The sequence below is a fragment of the Rhincodon typus genome, chromosome 11 (genome assembly GCF_021869965.1).
Source record: "Rhincodon typus isolate 14 chromosome 11, sRhiTyp1.1, whole genome shotgun sequence".
Taxonomy (NCBI): domain Eukaryota; kingdom Metazoa; phylum Chordata; class Chondrichthyes; order Orectolobiformes; family Rhincodontidae; genus Rhincodon; species Rhincodon typus.
Window position 1 is genome coordinate 33,256,596 of NC_063342.1, and position 18,292 is coordinate 33,274,887.

The 18,292-nt window shown below is 37.4% G+C and overlaps 1 protein-coding gene across 2 annotated transcripts in view; it reads right to left on the minus strand.

The window, feature by feature from the left end:
• LOC109930469 (syntaxin binding protein 5L) overlaps positions 1 to 18,292 on the minus strand; it is a 438,683-nt gene that overhangs the window by 196,862 nt on the left and 223,529 nt on the right. For both annotated transcript variants that reach the window (XM_048602948.1, XM_048602947.1), the window contains exon 9: positions 5,525 to 5,603. In XM_048602948.1, coding sequence (XP_048458905.1) covers positions 5,525 to 5,603 — 79 coding nt within the window. The remainder of the gene's footprint in view (positions 1 to 5,524; positions 5,604 to 18,292) is intronic.

Consider the following 18,292-nt stretch of genomic DNA (forward strand, 5'->3'; position numbering starts at 1 on the left):
TTCAACACTTACATCCATAAAAAATAGTAAGTGCTTGTAACACCAACTCTTCAAGGGTCACTTCCCTTTGCTGCACAACGTTGTGCAGAATTCAGAAGATCAGGATTACTTAAGAAACTTTGGTAGGTACCTAATAAAGGACCTGTCCCAAGCAGTCCAGCAACTAAAGCAATATTGTGAACAGGGCATTGTGTTATTTGATGTGTCATTTTTACTCTTTGGGGTGCAATTCATCATGCAAGTACAGTATTGAGGAGCAATTGTCTCATGGCTTTTCCTCTGTATATCCTGTTCATGTTCATGTTGGAGTCCAAATAACAGTGCAACTACTGCCCCCTACTATGCAAGGTAATACTATTTTTTGCCTTTCTCTGATCAGCAAATACCTCCAAATTCCACCAGCAACATATCACAGTGCTTCTACCAACTCTGCCTGACCACAATCATGTCAAAAACTGAAACGTATAGTTTGGCTCTTTATATAATCTGTAAATAGTCTTTAAATAATCTATCTGGTTTCATCATACTTGTTGTTTCAAGTCTTAGGATCTAGTTAAAACCATTGACATTTGAAGAAACATTCAAACATTCAGTTGTTAACGGAAATAAATTATACATAGGATTCCATAGTTTAACACAAATAAATGTTACTATACAAGAAACAAGCAAAACAAAACACAGCTAAATAAACACTGTTTTAGGTTATTTCTACTTAATATAAAAAAAAAGTTCGCATATAATTCAGACTAAAATTCTCAACGGTACTTCCCTTTTCTCCTTATGGCTTTCCCCAAAATGTCCTTGGCTATTTATCTGGCTATTGAGGGTTTCTGCACTTACTGAGATCAAACCAGAATGTCACAGCTCTCTGGAATTCATTTAGATTTCTCCTCAGTGTTCCAACTGTTTTCCAAGGACTGAAATTTCATGGGGATCCTTCTATTAGAATTTATCTAAGTAGTTCTTCAGTTTCTTTTCAAAAGCTCTTGACTGTGGACTTGTTAGCTTAAATGTAAGCTTCGCTGCATTTTTGATTAAAGCCCTGACCTCAGACATACTTATGATTTCTGATAGACCTTTATCTTTCAGTCGACAACTGCTTTTCAGCTCTTAGCAGATTCTTTGGTTTCTGAGTGCTGAACTCAGGTCTTACACATAAGAACTTAGATACTTCTAGCTCCAATACCAAAGGTTTTCTGGAAAAAAGTCTCATAGACAGTTTTCAGAATTCCAATCAAGGTTCCACCCTTAGTTACTCATCTCAATGACAACCAAGGATAGTTAAGCTGCCTGACAGATTTTTAGATTGATTAATTTTTCAGAAGACATTTGGAAAATATGTCTTGTACACTAGTTGACCAATTTTTGCATTCTAATACTGCAGCAGCATGTTGATAGCAGTGAATTCATGATTATGCATGTTCAGCAAGTAAGGGTGCACAAAGGGAATGAGCTATGTGCACCACTCTGGTTAAATAATATCATGCTGACTTTGCAGGATGCAGTAATCTCTGCCTCTTACACTGCACATTATCAGGCAGGTCTTCTTTAGTACTGCTCAAAGTACACCATGTAATTGAATTTCACAGTTAATTAGTTTTCATTAGGAATCTACATTAGGTTATTTTTGTAGAATGAAGGAAGAGGGTTGATTAGATATTGAACAACAATTTGCATTTATATATAACTATTAATACAGAAAAACAAATATAGTAAAACATTCCAAAATGCTTCACAGGAGCATGTACCAAAAATGAGTGCAGAATATGCACGTCCTAATGTCATGAAAGACAGCAATCATAATCCTTTATGCATCTTCTGGCCATATTACTAGTGCATATGAGCAAGCGAACAAGGAACAATGGAAGCTCGGCCCTTTGATGTTGCTCTGCCATTCAGTAAGATCATGGCTGATTTGATTTTAACCTCAACTCCACGTTTCTGCAAATCCCCGGTAACCTTTCATCTCTTTGGTAATCTGTCTACCTCTGATTTTAAAAAAAATTGAAGATTCTGCAACCACTGCCTTTTGAGGAAGGGAATTTCAAAGACTCTCAAGTCTCTGTCTTAAATGGACAACTTTTTATTTTTAAATTATGACCCCTAGTTCTAGATTCTTTCACAAGAGGAAACATCCTTTCCACATTAACCCAGGCAAGATCACTCAGGACCTTGTAAGTTTCAATAAAGTCACCTCTGACTCCTCTAAACTGCAGAATCTAGCCTATCTAGACTTTCCTCACAAGGTAATCTGCTCATTTAAGTACTTTCATTGGCTCTATATGACCATTCTTCTGTTGAAAAGTTGACTTAATGACTGCAAAGTGATCAGCAAAGCTATGTGTCACAATCATTTACAAATACTAAATCTACCCAAACTAAAAGAAATTACCATTTCTTGATGTATAAGGTGTCTCTTGCAGTACCTGAAGAGCAAGGAAAGACTTCTCTTAGGGATTCTGCTTCAAGTACTTTTAGATCTAGCTATTTCACATTAAGAAAGCTGTGCACTGGTTCTTAAGTGTGAAATCCATGCTGCTGATGGATTTTTCATCCTTCTGCTATTATGCCTTCTACTATACAATATATAGTTCAAATGGTAGAACCATTCTTTGAAAACACCCCCTAAATCCAACTTTCTGTTTTTTCTTAAAAATTCTTGAAAATGTTGTCACTCCTGCACATGCAATTCTAATTCTTTCTTGCAATTCACAATTCATCAGTCAAGGTTCTGGCTATTCCACAGCTATGAAACAGCCTGATTCAAAGTCAAAAACGACATTGTCTTGTGACTGTGGTGCAATTCAATGTTTTCAAGAAGGTGTTAGATTTGTTCCAAGGGCTAAAGGGGTCAAAGAATTTGGGGAGAAAGTGGAAAAAGGGAACTGATTTGGATAATCATCCATGATATTATTGAATGGCAGAGGAGGTTCAAAGGCCCAATTGGCCAACTCTTGCTCCTATTTTCCATGTTTCTATGTTTCAATGGGATTGTAGCTGATCAAGACGTGGTCTTGTTATGGACCAGACCAAACCCCCTCAAAATATGTTAAAAAGAGAGCCTAGACCCTAACTTTTTATTATTTTAAAAGTTAGTGTAAGGCATTGCATTCCAGATGCAATGTGGCCTTGGCCCCTTTGATAGTCCCTAGGCTTTCCTGTAAAACTTCTAAGTATTTAATTAGGATTTCACTCAAGCAGCCATTTCCTATTTGAAAAATGTTAAGCCAAATAGTTGAACCTTTCTCAACCAATTTTGCCTCATCAAGCTTGGGCCCGAGCCTCTTACTACAATCAGCGGTAACTGAATTAGCTGCTTCTCAGAAGAGACTGAACCAAAGTTGTACCTTTAATCTGTAGGGGCTCTCCAGTATAGGTTCTCAGTGTGGCTGAGGTCTTACGTAAACTTAAGGGTTGGAGTCCAGAGCGAATTTTGGTTAAGATTGGTTCTGCAACCGCACCGGTATCGACCTCCATTAAAACTGGGTGACCATTTAACCAGATGTTTATTTTGATTGGTTCTGATTTGGGTGTAGCTAAGCACTTTAACTGTTCCAAACCAGCTGTAGGTGGACTTTCCAGGGTGTGCACTCTCCTGGATATTGGTCTATGAGTTCTTTTAGACAATTCAGACTTAGTGGGGTTCATTTGCTTTCTCAAGTTTGCATACTGGCAGCAACTACAATGCGCAGCCGGACTGGATCCTTGAGAAAATGTTAATTGTTTGACTGAGGCTTGGCTTTGTTACGGGGTTTTGCTGTGGGCTAACCTAGAGTCCCTCAGTTCGAGTTATCTCCTGAGTAAGGCTATGCAATTGCATTCATTTAAGTGATGTTCCCAAGCTGAGTTGGCCTGTCAGAATACTCTGTAACTCATAAACTCCACTTGCCAGTTAGACTTCAGCTGGTGGGCGCTTTTGCATGGTCACATTATTAATCCCATATACCAAGCAGTCTCTCAGCATCTCACTTAGCATTAAACCAAAATCAAAGGCCTCTGCCAGTATCAAATATCCTGCTGCGGATTCCACTAGTTCTCGAACTGCTGAGTAAAACCAATTTCAGAATTAGAGGAGGCTTGGGGACATAATATTCCTTAGCTAATTCCACCAACTCTCGAAAGGTTTTAGTATCCGGTACCTCAGGAAAGTTAGGCTCCCAACAACTGAAGAAGCTGCGGGTCCACAAGCCGTCAGGAGAATTACTTGTTGCTTTTTGTCTGCCCCAATGTCATTTGCCTGGAAAAATTAACGCATTCTTTCCACATACTGGGCCCAATCTTTGATTGCAGGATCAAATCTGCCAAGCTTCCCAAATAGCGGCATGATGTCAGAAATGCTTACTCCAACTCAAAGACGACTGTTGTAAGCGGATCTCTTCAGGATCATGTTTTTCTCTCATTGCCACTGAAAAAACTCCATGAAGGCTAGTATCCTCTCATCAAGCAATCCTTTTCTTTTACATGTGCGTAGTAAATAACACTGACCCAGGTAGTTCAGAGCTGGCTCCTAGAGTGAACAGAACCCCCCACACTCTAGTTTATATCTGTCAGCCAGGACTCCCAGATTGGACCAGGTTAACAGCCCCAATCAGGGAACTCATATTCTATGAGGTACACCTGGCTGACCTCGTTCCAATCACTACAGTTACAGTACTGGCTACCTGCAAGCATCTGTGGGGACGAGTCATCACCAAATTGAGGAAAGAGAAATTGGAAGATTAAAAGAAAGAACCTAAATTTTACGAAGCATTTCTTCTATGACAGTTTCTATACCTTCTATGACAAACTGTAAGCAAAAGAATCCAGTAGTATGACAAAATCAGAAATTGCTAGAGAATCTCAGCAGGTCTAGCAGCATCTGTGGAGAGTAAGCAGTGTTAATATTTTGAGTCCAGTCACCCTTCCTCAGTCCCTGGACTTGAAAATTTAACTCTGTTTTCTCTCCACAGATACTGCCAGACATGCTGAGTTTCTCCAGTTTGTCTCAGATCTTCAGTATACACAGTTCTTTGTTTTTATATTAGCCCAAAAAAGTAGTTTGCAATTGAAAACTCTTGAATTACCAGAAGTATAGAAGAATTGTGTACAAGGACAGGACAAGGACAAGAATCATTGAAAATATTATGTGCATTTAGATAATAAAGTGTAGTCCTTCACATAGAAGAGTTGCATTTCAAAGTTAATGCATCATTTCACTCTCCAAAAACTATTTATCACATTGACTTTCCTTCTGTCCTGCCAAATTAAGTTCCAAGGTGACAGGTCCTACAACATAACAGCAGTAAGTATTGGTAGAAAAGTTCTGATGTGTCAGGGAATAATCCATAATCTGTGCAAAAAATATTTAAACAAACAGAAATAACAATAGCAGCAGTTGAAAAGAATGCACCAAAGCAACTAGAAAAACTATTCTAACCAAATTTAGCAAATACTTCTGAGGTTGTTGAAAAACTCTTTTTACACTAGTGTGTATTTTACAGAGGTAGTCTTAAAGATGCAATTAAACACAAATGACAGGACTTACCTATATCTACACGTCTTATGATCTACTTTTAGGATTGGTTTACACGGCTCAGGCTTTTTCCCATCCCGTTGGACTTTTCCTATTCAATAAAAGACCAAGATACAAAAAACATACTATAACTGTAAATAAATAAGAAATATTTCATCTTCCAGGGAGGCAGTCTTTCAAAAAAAACTAACATAGTACTGGCACGGACACAAATTATTCCAGCAGAACAGTTCAAATTGGCTGTTCTTGACATCTGATTTGAATTTTACTTTGTATTTTTATTGATTTGAGAGTTTATGCCCTGTCTTTCCAGGGAAGAGGATGTACTATTGCTCGGAAAAAGGCATCAGCAGATCAGCATATAAAGCAGATGAAACAAAGCCCTATATCTTATTTTCATTTTACAAAATTTATTTGAAATCAATTAAGTACGTGGCCTGAGGTAGTGGACATGTTAAATGTTCAACTGATAAGAGCAGGCAAGATATTTGATCTTTGCTTTGTTGTTACCATTTTCACTGGATGTTCACTTAGCTTAGCATTTTATTACTGCTTAACAGTACATGAAAATTTATTGTATCTCTAAGAGATTGGAACTGAATTTAATGTATTAATTTCCATCTCTGTTTTTGGTTTGCCATGCAAATTTTTGGTCTGCCATGCAAATTTTTGGTCTGTAAGGCAACTTTATCTTTATAACTTCATACAACATATCAATATTATCCATTATGTGTTGTGGAATTTTCTAAGTTAATAGTTGTAGCTATCTTGTGAGAAATGTTGCACGAAATAAAAATCACAGTCCAAATCTGGCCTACCAATTTTAACTTTGCAGACTACATATAAATACTCCTTTTCTCATCAGTTCAATCGCTTTTTCCATTTCCTTCTCTGTAAATTTTAGATTCTCACCACCTTTCTTGGCTTCTTACCAATTCTTGATTTGCTATATTCTTCATCATGCTCCCAAATTTCTATGGCTCTCAAATGGATTGTTGCTTTATTTTGCTGCAGTTCCAATTAGGAAATTCAGTTGATGTTTTTGTATGTGTACCATACCTTTAAGAGAATTTACATTTAAGGACTGCATGTGCTACGTATATAAAATCTTGTGACTCCAGCTGGTATATAATCTGATTTGTGTCTGCAAGCTGGGCAAGCAGAAATCAGTTGATGTGCTGTAATGACTGCATCCTAACTTGTAACATATTTTACTGTTTTAAATATACTAATTCACAGTGTTAATCAAACCCTGATGATGGATTATTCATTTAAATTTTTAAAATTGATTCATAGGACATGGGCATTGCTCTTGAGAAGGTAGTAGTGAGCTGCCTTCTTGAACTGTTGCAGCCCATGTGCTGTAATTATTAGACCATTATCACTAACATGACATGGTGAACAACAGTCAAAAACGTCAGACCAATCAGTCCTATCATGTTTGAACAGTTAGCAAGCAACTTAATCTACAGGTAAAACACATGGTTGTCAGTTTTAAATTTCGCTAAAGCACATGAGACAATTCTTGACGTCTTTGTTCATTACTGTGTCAGAGTGTTGACAACACAATAGACAAATTCCTATGGAAAGGCTAGTTTAACTCACTTGAGGAAGGCATGTGATCGGGGTGTGAATTGATAGCAAGCAAGGAAAGAATTGTCAGAATGTCCACAAAATTCCCTACTCTTAACTGGGACATAGCAGACTTTCTAGTAGAATTCAAAATGTTTAAATTGCATTCAGTACTTTGGTTTGTAGATTCAGGTATGCCTGATTCAGAAAAGCAAGCCATTAAAATCTGCTCGGCAATTGGTAACAATGGTGTATATAAATATATCATGTTGGGGATTTACAGTTGAAAAGCTAAAAGATCCCCAAAGATATAAACAACATTAGAAGACTGAATCACTGTTAGATTAAACATTCATATGACTAGAATTCATGTCATTTAGACAGATGCCTGTAGAATCCATAGACCACATTGTGAACAGATGCAGAGAAAAGGGGCTCAATGTGACTTTTCTGGTGGGAAGCTAACAAGCAAAATTGTTAAGTTGACTGCATTCACCCACACAAAAGATTTCCAGAGGTTTGCTAGACAAACCAAAGGGTTTTGGAATCAAAGAGTTACTGAGTCTGGACATAAGTATGAAGCAATGCTGACAGTTTAACAAAGCTTACAGGTCCAAAGTATGAACTCAACGGTTGTAACAATTACTAGAATATCCAAAGTGACAAGATATGTGGAAGATGCGGTCTTTTGTATGCACCAAGGAGATGCTCAGCTTTCAATCAGTTTTGCAAGGTATCTGGCACGAAAGGCCATTTGCAGAAGCATTGTGTTAGAGCAAAGGCTGATGTAGTTACAAAGAGCTGTGCCCTGACCTAAAAAAAACTGCACAAAGGAGCATCTTCAAGCCACAAATGAAGACCATTTTGGATCCCACCAGAGGCATATATATGGACTCATCAATAAACTAGAATCCAATAATGTACACAATGAGACAAAGGTGGTGAATACATGTTTCATTGATGAACACTGTCAACCCCAAGGAAAATAGCAATGTCATCACATTGTCTAAAGTGTGTGCAAAATTTCAAATTATCTGTTCGCAAAAATTTTTGGTGACTATTTGTTATTGGCTAAGATTGACACAGGGGCAAGTGGTAAAATGCAAATTTGAAAATCATGCACCCACAAAGAAAGGAAGTCATGACAAAACCTACAAATATAAAACTTCTAGCATGCCATGGTTCACCTATTCTATTTGCAGGATAAATAGTTTTGGAGTGCAAGCGCAATCAATTCACTTGGACGTTGCAGATGTTTTATACCATAGGCAGAAATGGGCCAGCAATTACAGATATATCAATGTGGTGTGACCTTGCACTAGTCACAATTCATGGAATCAGTCAAACATCAGAGTTACATCAGAAACTGCATCAGGAAACATTTGCAGAACAGAATACAACAGAAGAATGGAATGCTTTTCTTTCTTCTGAATTCATGGAGCTAAAACCTCAGCTCTCTGCTGTGGTGACAGAAATAGAAGTTCAAGAAAATAAAAAAAAAGACCGAACATCTAGTTCAGGATAAATCCATATTTGACCAACTCTAAGATGATGAAGTCTTTAGGGGATACCTCCCCTCATCCCACTGCTGTATGAAGTGCAGAAAAAAGTGAGGGAGCAAGATAATCTAGATTTCCATCATTAATCCAATGAAAATACTGCCAGTTATGGGACAATGTGCAAGTAAAACAGAACAGGTTCAGCAGGAACAGCTACAGAAATATCAGCTCAAACTCAGATATTGCTAGAGAAAATGACAGATCTGCAGAAACAGGTGGCAATGAACAGCATAAAGAACAAGAAGCTGCAAATCACTCATGAGACAGTCCTTTCAGAAATAAATGACAGCAATTGATATTCTAGTAAAAGAATTCAAGTAGGACATATAAAAGCCAAAAAAACACTTAAATAGCTAGGGGAGGGAGTACTCGTTTAAAAGAAAGAAAGAAAACTATACAGAGAGGCCATATAAGTTTTAGAGAAGGTTATGGAGGAGAAAATATACTGGATGTACAGAAGGCTAAAACTTTAATAGAATTAGAAAGTCCAGGGTGTAAAACCAAGTTTTAAAATGAACTCAAAGGCTTTAAAGAATAAAAAGTAAATGCCAAGAATGTCTGAACCACTCAAAAATAACTTGATTAATCACTGGCTTGATTAAGCAGCATGATAAATAAATTCTGGGACAGAAAGATGAATTTGACAACAGAAACAAGATGATAGATAACATGACTGACAATCAAGCACTTCTATCATGAAGTCTGGATGTATCAGCAAAATATTTATCCATTATAGTGACTCATAAGCTCACTTGTTATTATAAAAAACACAAATTTTCTTTTGTAAAGATGGGATTTTATATCTGTACTTTGCCTTTTAGAGAGTTCACCTTTAATAACTCTATGTGCTATGTGTACACAATGTTGCAACTCACCTGCCATTGGTCTGCAGACTGCACATGCAGAAATCAGTAGGTTTGTAGTAATGTTTGCTTTAATACTTATAATGTGTTTTACAGTTTCAAATAAAATAATTCGCAGAGTAAAGCAATCCAGATAAGAAATTGATTATTACACCATTAACATTAATAGGAAAATGTTGTCACCATAATTATATAATACAATAGATACCAGTGTTCAGTGCCATAACCTAATATTAATGAACTCCTGAATGAAAAATGCAATAACAATTCAGTTCCAATACAAATATTGTTAGTGATGCCATTGTACCAAAACTGACATGTTTATAGTTTTGTTTTGGCACATGCAAGTCAATAGTTACAAGGAAACTGTCATAGAACACAAACCTAAGGCTAAGTCCTCCCAACAACCTTTGTAGTAATGCATAGCCTATTCTTATTATGTATAAATAGTTGCAGAGAAGCAATAAACTATATCTTGTTTCCCCTACAAGATTCTTCATTTTAGATCAGAAGATGGCTAGTCTTGCAGATATTAGATCATATATGATGCACATTTCGCCTTCAGCGGGGTACTTTTACTTGATGTGCATATGCTGACCTTCAGAACTAGAACTGGGAAATGCAGTAATAAAAAGTGGGAATAAAACTGGGTAATATTGTATTGAAAGAACCAATGGCCACTCATTACAACTCATTAATACATGTTTACTTCAGTATATGGATGAGCATCAAGCTAATTGATTACAGAGAGTAGCATACTTTCATCAGCTTGTCATGTTTCAAAGAGTTCACGTTAACGTGAAGACTGAGACCTTTATACACTCAAGTCAAATACTATGATATTGATCATATTACGGGCAGGTCTCGGAAAGGTATACTGACAAATTGAGAGATACAATACAATATCATCCCATTTCCCAAAGGTAAAAAAATCCCAAACAAAAATAGTGTTTTGTTACTGGACACTTGATCACTGATTTGAACTGTGTTCTGTTGTCAGACACTATTTGTTCTGGGATACTGAATAATTTAAACAGAGCAGTCCTCATGTCAGCAACTATTGTCTCATGTTGCTGCATAATGAAACAATAGCAAATTTGGAGAAGTAATCCAGCAGGGTGTTGTAAATCTTTCCCATGCATTGTGACAAAGTCTGTTGCTATTTTTGTTCAAGGAATGGATGGAACTTCTACAGATGCACCATTGAAAGCATACTGTCCAGGTGCATAATGGCCTGGAATGGCAATTACTCTGCCCAGGACCATAAGAAACTACAGAAGGTGGTGTGCATAGCCCAGACCATCACTGAAGCCAATCTTCCATCCATGGACTCTATGTACACAGCTTGTTGCTGCAGAAAGGCGGCCAAAATCATCAAAGACCCATTGCACCCTGGTAATGACCTCCTACAACCTCTTCTTTCAGGCAAAAGATACAAAAGCCTGAAAACATGCATGAGCTGGTTCAGGAACAGCTTCTTTCTGGCTGTTATCAGACTGTTGAATTACACTAGCCTCAAATAATGTAACCTGCAATATAAACTGTACACCTTTAAGTCTTTTTGATCTGTACATCCTTGCTTGCTGTGATCTGTCTGTACCGCTCCTAAACAAAGCTTTTCACTGTATTTTGGTACACGTGACAGTAAATCAATCAATTTGGATGTAGAGACTCCCCTGCTGCTAGTGTTGATATGTTTGGCCTGCCTCTCATGCATTCATAAATTGTTGAATATCCTTATTCGTCCCTGGTTAGGAAACAAATGCATGTATTAGCTGTCTTGTATGTTCAATACCAATATGTCCCTTGTTTAACATGATATCCCAGTGCTGTTTTTCAGGTTTTAGGACTTGTTTGCCCTTGAAAATGACTTGTGATATATCAAGTTTGTCTCTGTATGGCCAAAATTAACTAATGTTCTCAGGCAGTTTTCAGATCATATAGTTTATATTCAGCAGTTGCCAATTGCAACAATTCACACTGGCCGAAATGTAACAAACTAATGTTGAGAATGTCATCAACTTCGTCATCAACAGCAGCAACAAGTAGATCAAGAGGAATATTTTGGTCTTCCTGTGGATTTGATAATCTGCTGAACACATCAGATGTAATCATCCTGGTATCTGGTTTGCATTTACTTCAAAGTCAGTCCATTGACAAGTAGATGCTTGACGTGTGGTGGTGCATTTGTTAGTGGCATACGGCAGGGATATGGCTTAGACCTCGTTTAACAATGAATTTTTTTCACCAAATAACGAAGTGTGAAATTGCATGATGTTAAATGCTAGAGCTAATGGCTCACACTCTATATTAGAATAGTTTGCTTGAGCAGATGATAGGATTTTTGTACCAAAAACAATAGAATTTTTATGTTACAAAAGACATAAGCCTATGCTTTTTTTGATGCATCCATTTTGAGAATCGTGTCTTTCCTGAGGTCATAGGATTGCAGCAAACATGATTTGGCTGACTGAAGCTGCTTGAGATAATTGCAGATGGGTTGTCTTGCTGCATATACAATAGCAAATCTTTTAGTGGAGATATATTTCCATGGCATTGGGAATATATATAGAGAGAAAGTTGAAACATTGAGGCAACTTCACTCTTCCTATTTATCCTGTAGGCTTGGCATTTGTTTAACATCTTTGATTTTGCTTGGATCAGGATAAAAACTCCAAGGGCAGAGTAATGGGACCAGATAAAGTCTGTGTGGCTGATACTGATCTGGAACTTCGTCCCATTGAATACCAATTCATGTGGTCGCACTGCCATCCCCAGTAGACTAAGTTAATGTTCATGCTCTGCCTGCGTCTTACCTATGACTGCAAGCAATATTGTCAGTTATGCAACCACAGGTAAATTTTCAATAACTAAATCCATGAGCTGCTGTAACAGATCTTGGCTGACTGATAGCTTGAATCATGGAATCCCTACAGTGTGAACAGGCCATTTGGCTCATTGAGTCCACACGGACCCTCCGAAGAGCATCCCATCCAGACCCATCCCCCTTAACCTATCCCTGTAACCTTGCATTTCCCATAGCTAATCCACATGGCCTGCACATCCCTGGACACTACAGGCAATTTAGCATGGCCAATCCACATAGACAGCACATCCTTGGACTGAAAACCATGCAGAGGAGATTTACCAGGATCCTGCCTGGACTGCTAGTAGAGTCAGATACATTAGGGACATTTCAGCAACTCTTGGATAGGCATATGGATGATAGTAAAATGAAGGGTATGCAGGTTAGTTTGATCTTGGAGTAGGATAATAGGTCGGCACAACATCGTGGGCTGAAGGGCCTATACTGTGCTGTACTGTTCTATGTTCTATGATCCTGTTCTATTAGAAATAGTAACATCTAAATAATGTCAAATATGCTGTAAGTACCTGGGATTCTTCAGCTATGCAGACAGTTCTGTATAGCTTTGCTTCACATCCAGGTTGGAAAAGAATATTGCTCTGGATAATTTAGCAATTAATTCTTCTAGCATCAGTATTTTATGTGGACACCTCTTACCAGAAGGGTTGAGATGCCTTGGATCTAGGCATCATCTTAATGAACCAAGTTTCTTTAAAGCATACATGATAGACCTATACCAATATGTATGATGGTCAACCTTTCAAATTAAACCACTTTGCTCCATCTCATTCAGTTCTGCTCAAAGCTTCTCCTGAATATGCATACTGCAGTTTCTCAGAGGATTGATAAAAAGAGTTGCATCATTCTTAAGATGCAACAATACATCACCTTTAAAATTGGCAATCATGTCAACTGGTCTTGGGATCTGGCTTGATTGTGTGAAGGGCTGCTGTGGTGAAGTAATAGTGTTCTTACCTCGGAATCAGGAGACACAGGTTCAAGTTCCAACTGTTCCAGAGCTGTGTTATAACATATCTGGATAGGTTGGTTAGAAAATAGCTCATGCCAGCTCTGTTCCTGGCTTGTTTCAATGCAATGTATGTGGTTTGAATATCATCAGTTGAGACTACACTGAGATCTGGGCATCCTGGTAGTCCTGCCACTGTTAGACTGCTGGTATCTACCAGATAGAAGATATTGGAAAGTTGAGGTAAGCTTGCGCAATGGCACTACGGTGTGATTCTACCGATGGACAGAATTGGTGATCTGTTACATGTTGTGAGACAGTTGCTTGTAGGCTGTACCATGGAGTGTCACTTGCTGAGATATATGATTTTATGGATGCATAGTAGCAATAATGTTGGCATTAGCACTCCTCTTGATATTAATATAAATGTTGTGTCACCCTGCCTTTTCAGAACATATTATGTTAATGGTTTTAAAAGCTTCAAATCACTTTATAACATTGACATGGTATGTGAGGTTAACGCTACGGAAAACTTGGTCATCTTCTGAAATTTGCTTTTCATTTGGTTGGCTCATGGATGTCTTTGCATTTGTGTACCTTCTGAACATTTTCCTCACTGCCAGTGTTGTGGAGTTGTACTGTCTTGCTGGTCACCTGTGTTTTGTCCTTGGGTCTGGCCTGGCCTTTGAAATCAGAATTCCTGCACATGTGGGGACAACGTCGTTAAGTGCCACATGCTTTACAGATGTCAAACAGAGCTGGACATCTCTTAAGGAGGTAGGATGAAGTGCAAGTGTTACAGATTATTTTGGTATGCTATGCTTTACTGACCATAGCGATAGTGTTGGCTGTACCTATAGCATGCAATTTAGTTGGTCTGTCAGTATGGTTTCATACTTGCATCCATCATGGAATGATGTGTCAGTGGAATGGCATTTTCTTTGCTCTGAAAATCCTTTCCAAAGACCTTTATTGCCGTAAAGTCAGTTATTAATTTGATAAGTCTCTCTGAGAGCTCTTTTTTCGAAAAGCCACACTAAGGCCTTTGTTTAGCCTTTTGCCAACAAACTGGTGAATCAGCTCTTAATGTTACTGTTTGTATGTCATGGAGTTGGAGTTTGTTAATCCTGAAGTTAATTCTTACTTTGAGCTGGCATTCAAGAACCTTCTAGGTACTTTTTGGATATTTCTGATCATCCACAGAAAGATAGGATATATTACTTCTGCGGAACCTTTCCTTATTGATGGTAAACAAGATTGTCAGAGCTCTTTTCTTGGAATCATCTATCATTTGATCTATAAAATTAAACTGCATGTGGTGCTTGAAGAAATTTAATTACGTAAAAGCGTCAATTGATGTCTAATGCATAATTAGTGCATGCCTTCCATTTCATTTTGGGTCTTTTTTTTAGAAAGTACAGCGTAGTTTTTGTTTATTTCTTTTGCTAGTTGTGCTTTTCTCTCCTTTGTTTTTGTTCTTCCCTTGCTTCTGTTTCTCTTTAGTTTTCTTGTAACTGTTCCTTTCCTGGGCTTTGTCCCTTAAAGAGAGATGCTTTTAGCACTGGAGTCTTGGAGGTTTAACATTGCTGATTTGTAATTCAGGTTTCAGACACTGTTTGGCATTCATGCCAAAAAGGATTGATGACACCACAGGGTTCCCCTTTACTTCTGTGCCTATTTTGAGAGGTAAAATCGTGAAACCAACTAACCCTTCGATATAGGTGAGCCTTGTTAGTGTTGAAAAAAACCTTCTTAGTGTTTTTGTTTGCCTTACTTTCTTTCAGGAAAGTTTTACAGCTATAGTGTTAGGAGCATTTAACTGCCATTTCTTCCTTCAGAGAGGTAAGAACTTGTTATTTTTTTAAAGAGATAGGTCTTCCAACTTGAAAACAAAACATATATGGCGATCAGAAAGAAATAAGATCTGTCTTCTAACTATGCCTACTTACAGACCTCCGCTCATAGTATCTGATGCTGATGAATGCTTGAATTCTTTGTTGTGCTGAACTGTTGTCCATTTAATTTTCAATTATCTTTCTAAATACCTACCATCAAGACCTTTGAATCTTCTGTATAAATGGCCAACATAGCTTACATGATGCATCTTTTGCCTCCAGCAGGGTATTTGTACTTGATGTGGCAATGCTTATGTTATCCCTCATAACATAAGAACAAGATATGGTTAATGTGCTGTTGAAAGATCCAACAGATATTATTATAAGTCACAAATATATGCAAATATTATACTGATAGGCAGATCAGTGGGCTAAGTTTAAGCCTTTTAGTTACTAAGAATAGCATTCATTTATTAGTGCATTGTGCTTCAAGTAACCTAAGTTAAGATGAAGTCTGAGACCCTTATACCCTCAGATCACATGCTATTATACAATGATGACATCACGAGCATGTCTCAAGGTACGTAGTAAACTAATTGTCAGACATAACATAAAAATGGAAGCCCCTAAAGAACCTACACACTTAGAAGATATGGATGGCATCATCCAGAATGTGGTGATTAACATTTATTTAATTTAGAAGTATCAGTCCCAATGAAGTAAACAATGTGGTAACTCAGAAAACGTCAATAAAAACAGATTATTCTGATTACTGAGGATAATAAACACTAAAATAATTGTTGCAACACTGAACAATACTCCAAAGAATGACAGAACATATTTCAAACCTGACAAAAGATGGACTGAAATAGATGAAATCTGTAGCTCTGAGGCAGAAGTGCAGGTTGCATTGTGAGGCAGAGGTCTGTGGAAGTATTCCCAAATCTAGTTTCAGCCAATGAGCGAACAGACAGCAAAGATTGTAGGAGACAAAATTAAGAATCTCTGGTACAAAGAGGAAATTTTAAAGAGTACGGTAATTCAAGTTGAAAAGGTAAGAATTTTTTTTTAAAAGTGGCAACTCAGATTGCAAGTCGTATGCCATAGCATGAGGATACAACAAGATGTGACTGGGAAATCCTTCATTCAAACCATGAAATGTAGGAGAAACTTCTATTTACATCTGCAAAAGGCAGATAAAACTTCCATTTCAGCCATAAACATGTAGAATCCTCTATTAAAGCCGCAAAGAGCAGGAAACTCTATTAGAATTGATGGAAAGTACAGGAGAATTGCCATAAAATTGGACATCCTGAAGAAAACAATTCTTGAGAAGAATAGCTTCTCAACATCAGATGTTGAACAATTAAGCATACTTTTGTACATGATTGGGTGTATAACAGATGCTATTATTGCTAGCCATGGGGTAAAAGAAGCAACAAATACTTTTGAAGAAGTACTGAAAGCATTTGACAATTTTTTAAATCTCAGAAATAATAAAATTCTTGAGAGAGTAAGATTTAACAGAAGAATGCAAAATCCACAGGTGTCCATAAATGCTTTCATTATAGACTAGTGGACAGATGTAGCTATGATAACAAAATCGGCATTTAAAAGAGAATGTTCTCTAAAAGCATTACTGGTGAATCTTTGTCATTACAGTCTAAAGAAGATGTTACTTCAGAAACCCATTCAGTTGATGAGTGAAGTAGAGGTCTCAAAGCAACACAGATTGATACTAAGGGGAGAAGATCAAACTTGGCACAGGTGGTTGTCAGATTTCATTCAATTCTTCAGGTACAGAACTACAAATGACATATATGATGAGCTAATTCAAGAGTTAGGACAGACACCAGATTCTAAATGTCCTTCCCAATGTTGTGTGGCAAAGAAACCTCGCAGACGTGAACAATACTCAGCTATTGAAACCAATCGCTTTTACTGTAAAACAAAAATCACTGTCAGAAAATGAGCTGAACCAGGACATAGCCTCAGAAAAGCAAAAACAAAAGAAGTAAATGGAGTAGGAGACAAATCCAAAGTCTTGCTAGGGAAAATTGGTAACCCAGACCAAACATTTTGGCAAGCACACAGCTATGTTTAAGGACAGCTCACAAATTTCAAATTACACACGGGACAAAATGTCACAATATTTTCAGATAGTGAGCCTTGGTTGATAAAACATTGTTTACAGCTGACAGAAGTTCAACTATATTGTTTGGGGCATTGTGCATAATGTTAAAGGTATGCTATGGGCTACTCTCCAACCTAGAGGGTGCCAAATTCTAGAAAACCTTTATGCACTTCAAAACCAGGCATTGATGTTAATTTCATTCAAAAGCTTGAAAAGGGTTATAAAGGTCAAGGCATAGCTGGTCAAGGCACATTTGGTCAAGGAACAGCTAATGGAAGGTCTTATAGAATACCACAAGATCATGGAGGAATCTAAACATAAAACAGAATCCACTGAGGTTAATTAAGTTGGAAGAAGTGCTTTTTTAAATATGCTCAGTAAGATGGAAAATTGCGACCATTCTAGTTTGGTGCAAATGTTTTCGATTGCTACCAAAACTGAAGAATGTTCAGATTCCAAGTGCCAACAAACTTTGAGAAGAAATGCAATGAAGCAGTAATTGAACAGAATATCCTACTTGTGACAATTAAAGCATCCACAACCAAGGTGAGTCAAATTGCAACACAGCATAATGAACACTTAGTTATGAAAAATTCAGTTCTGAAGAAGGGTTATGGGACTCAAAATATTAACACTGCTTTCTCTCTATAAATGCTGCCAGACCTGCTGAATTTCTGCAGCAGTTTCTGTTTTTATGATAAATTCAAGCCCCACCTTAAAGACTGAAGTGACTAGGAGGTGACATGTTTAAGCAGAACTTCTGACCACTCTACCTTCCAGAGAAGAATCTTCAACAACAATAATGCATATTACTCAAGGTATGAATAAATATTTAAAGCGCACAATTGAGGAAGTGAACAAATTGATTTTACCAAAATTCAACTGGTGAAGGTGAATAAGAAAAGTAAGAACAAGCAAAAAGCCGACCTATTTCAGCACAGATCTACATGCAAATTGAAAACAAGCATCCACTGACACAAATTG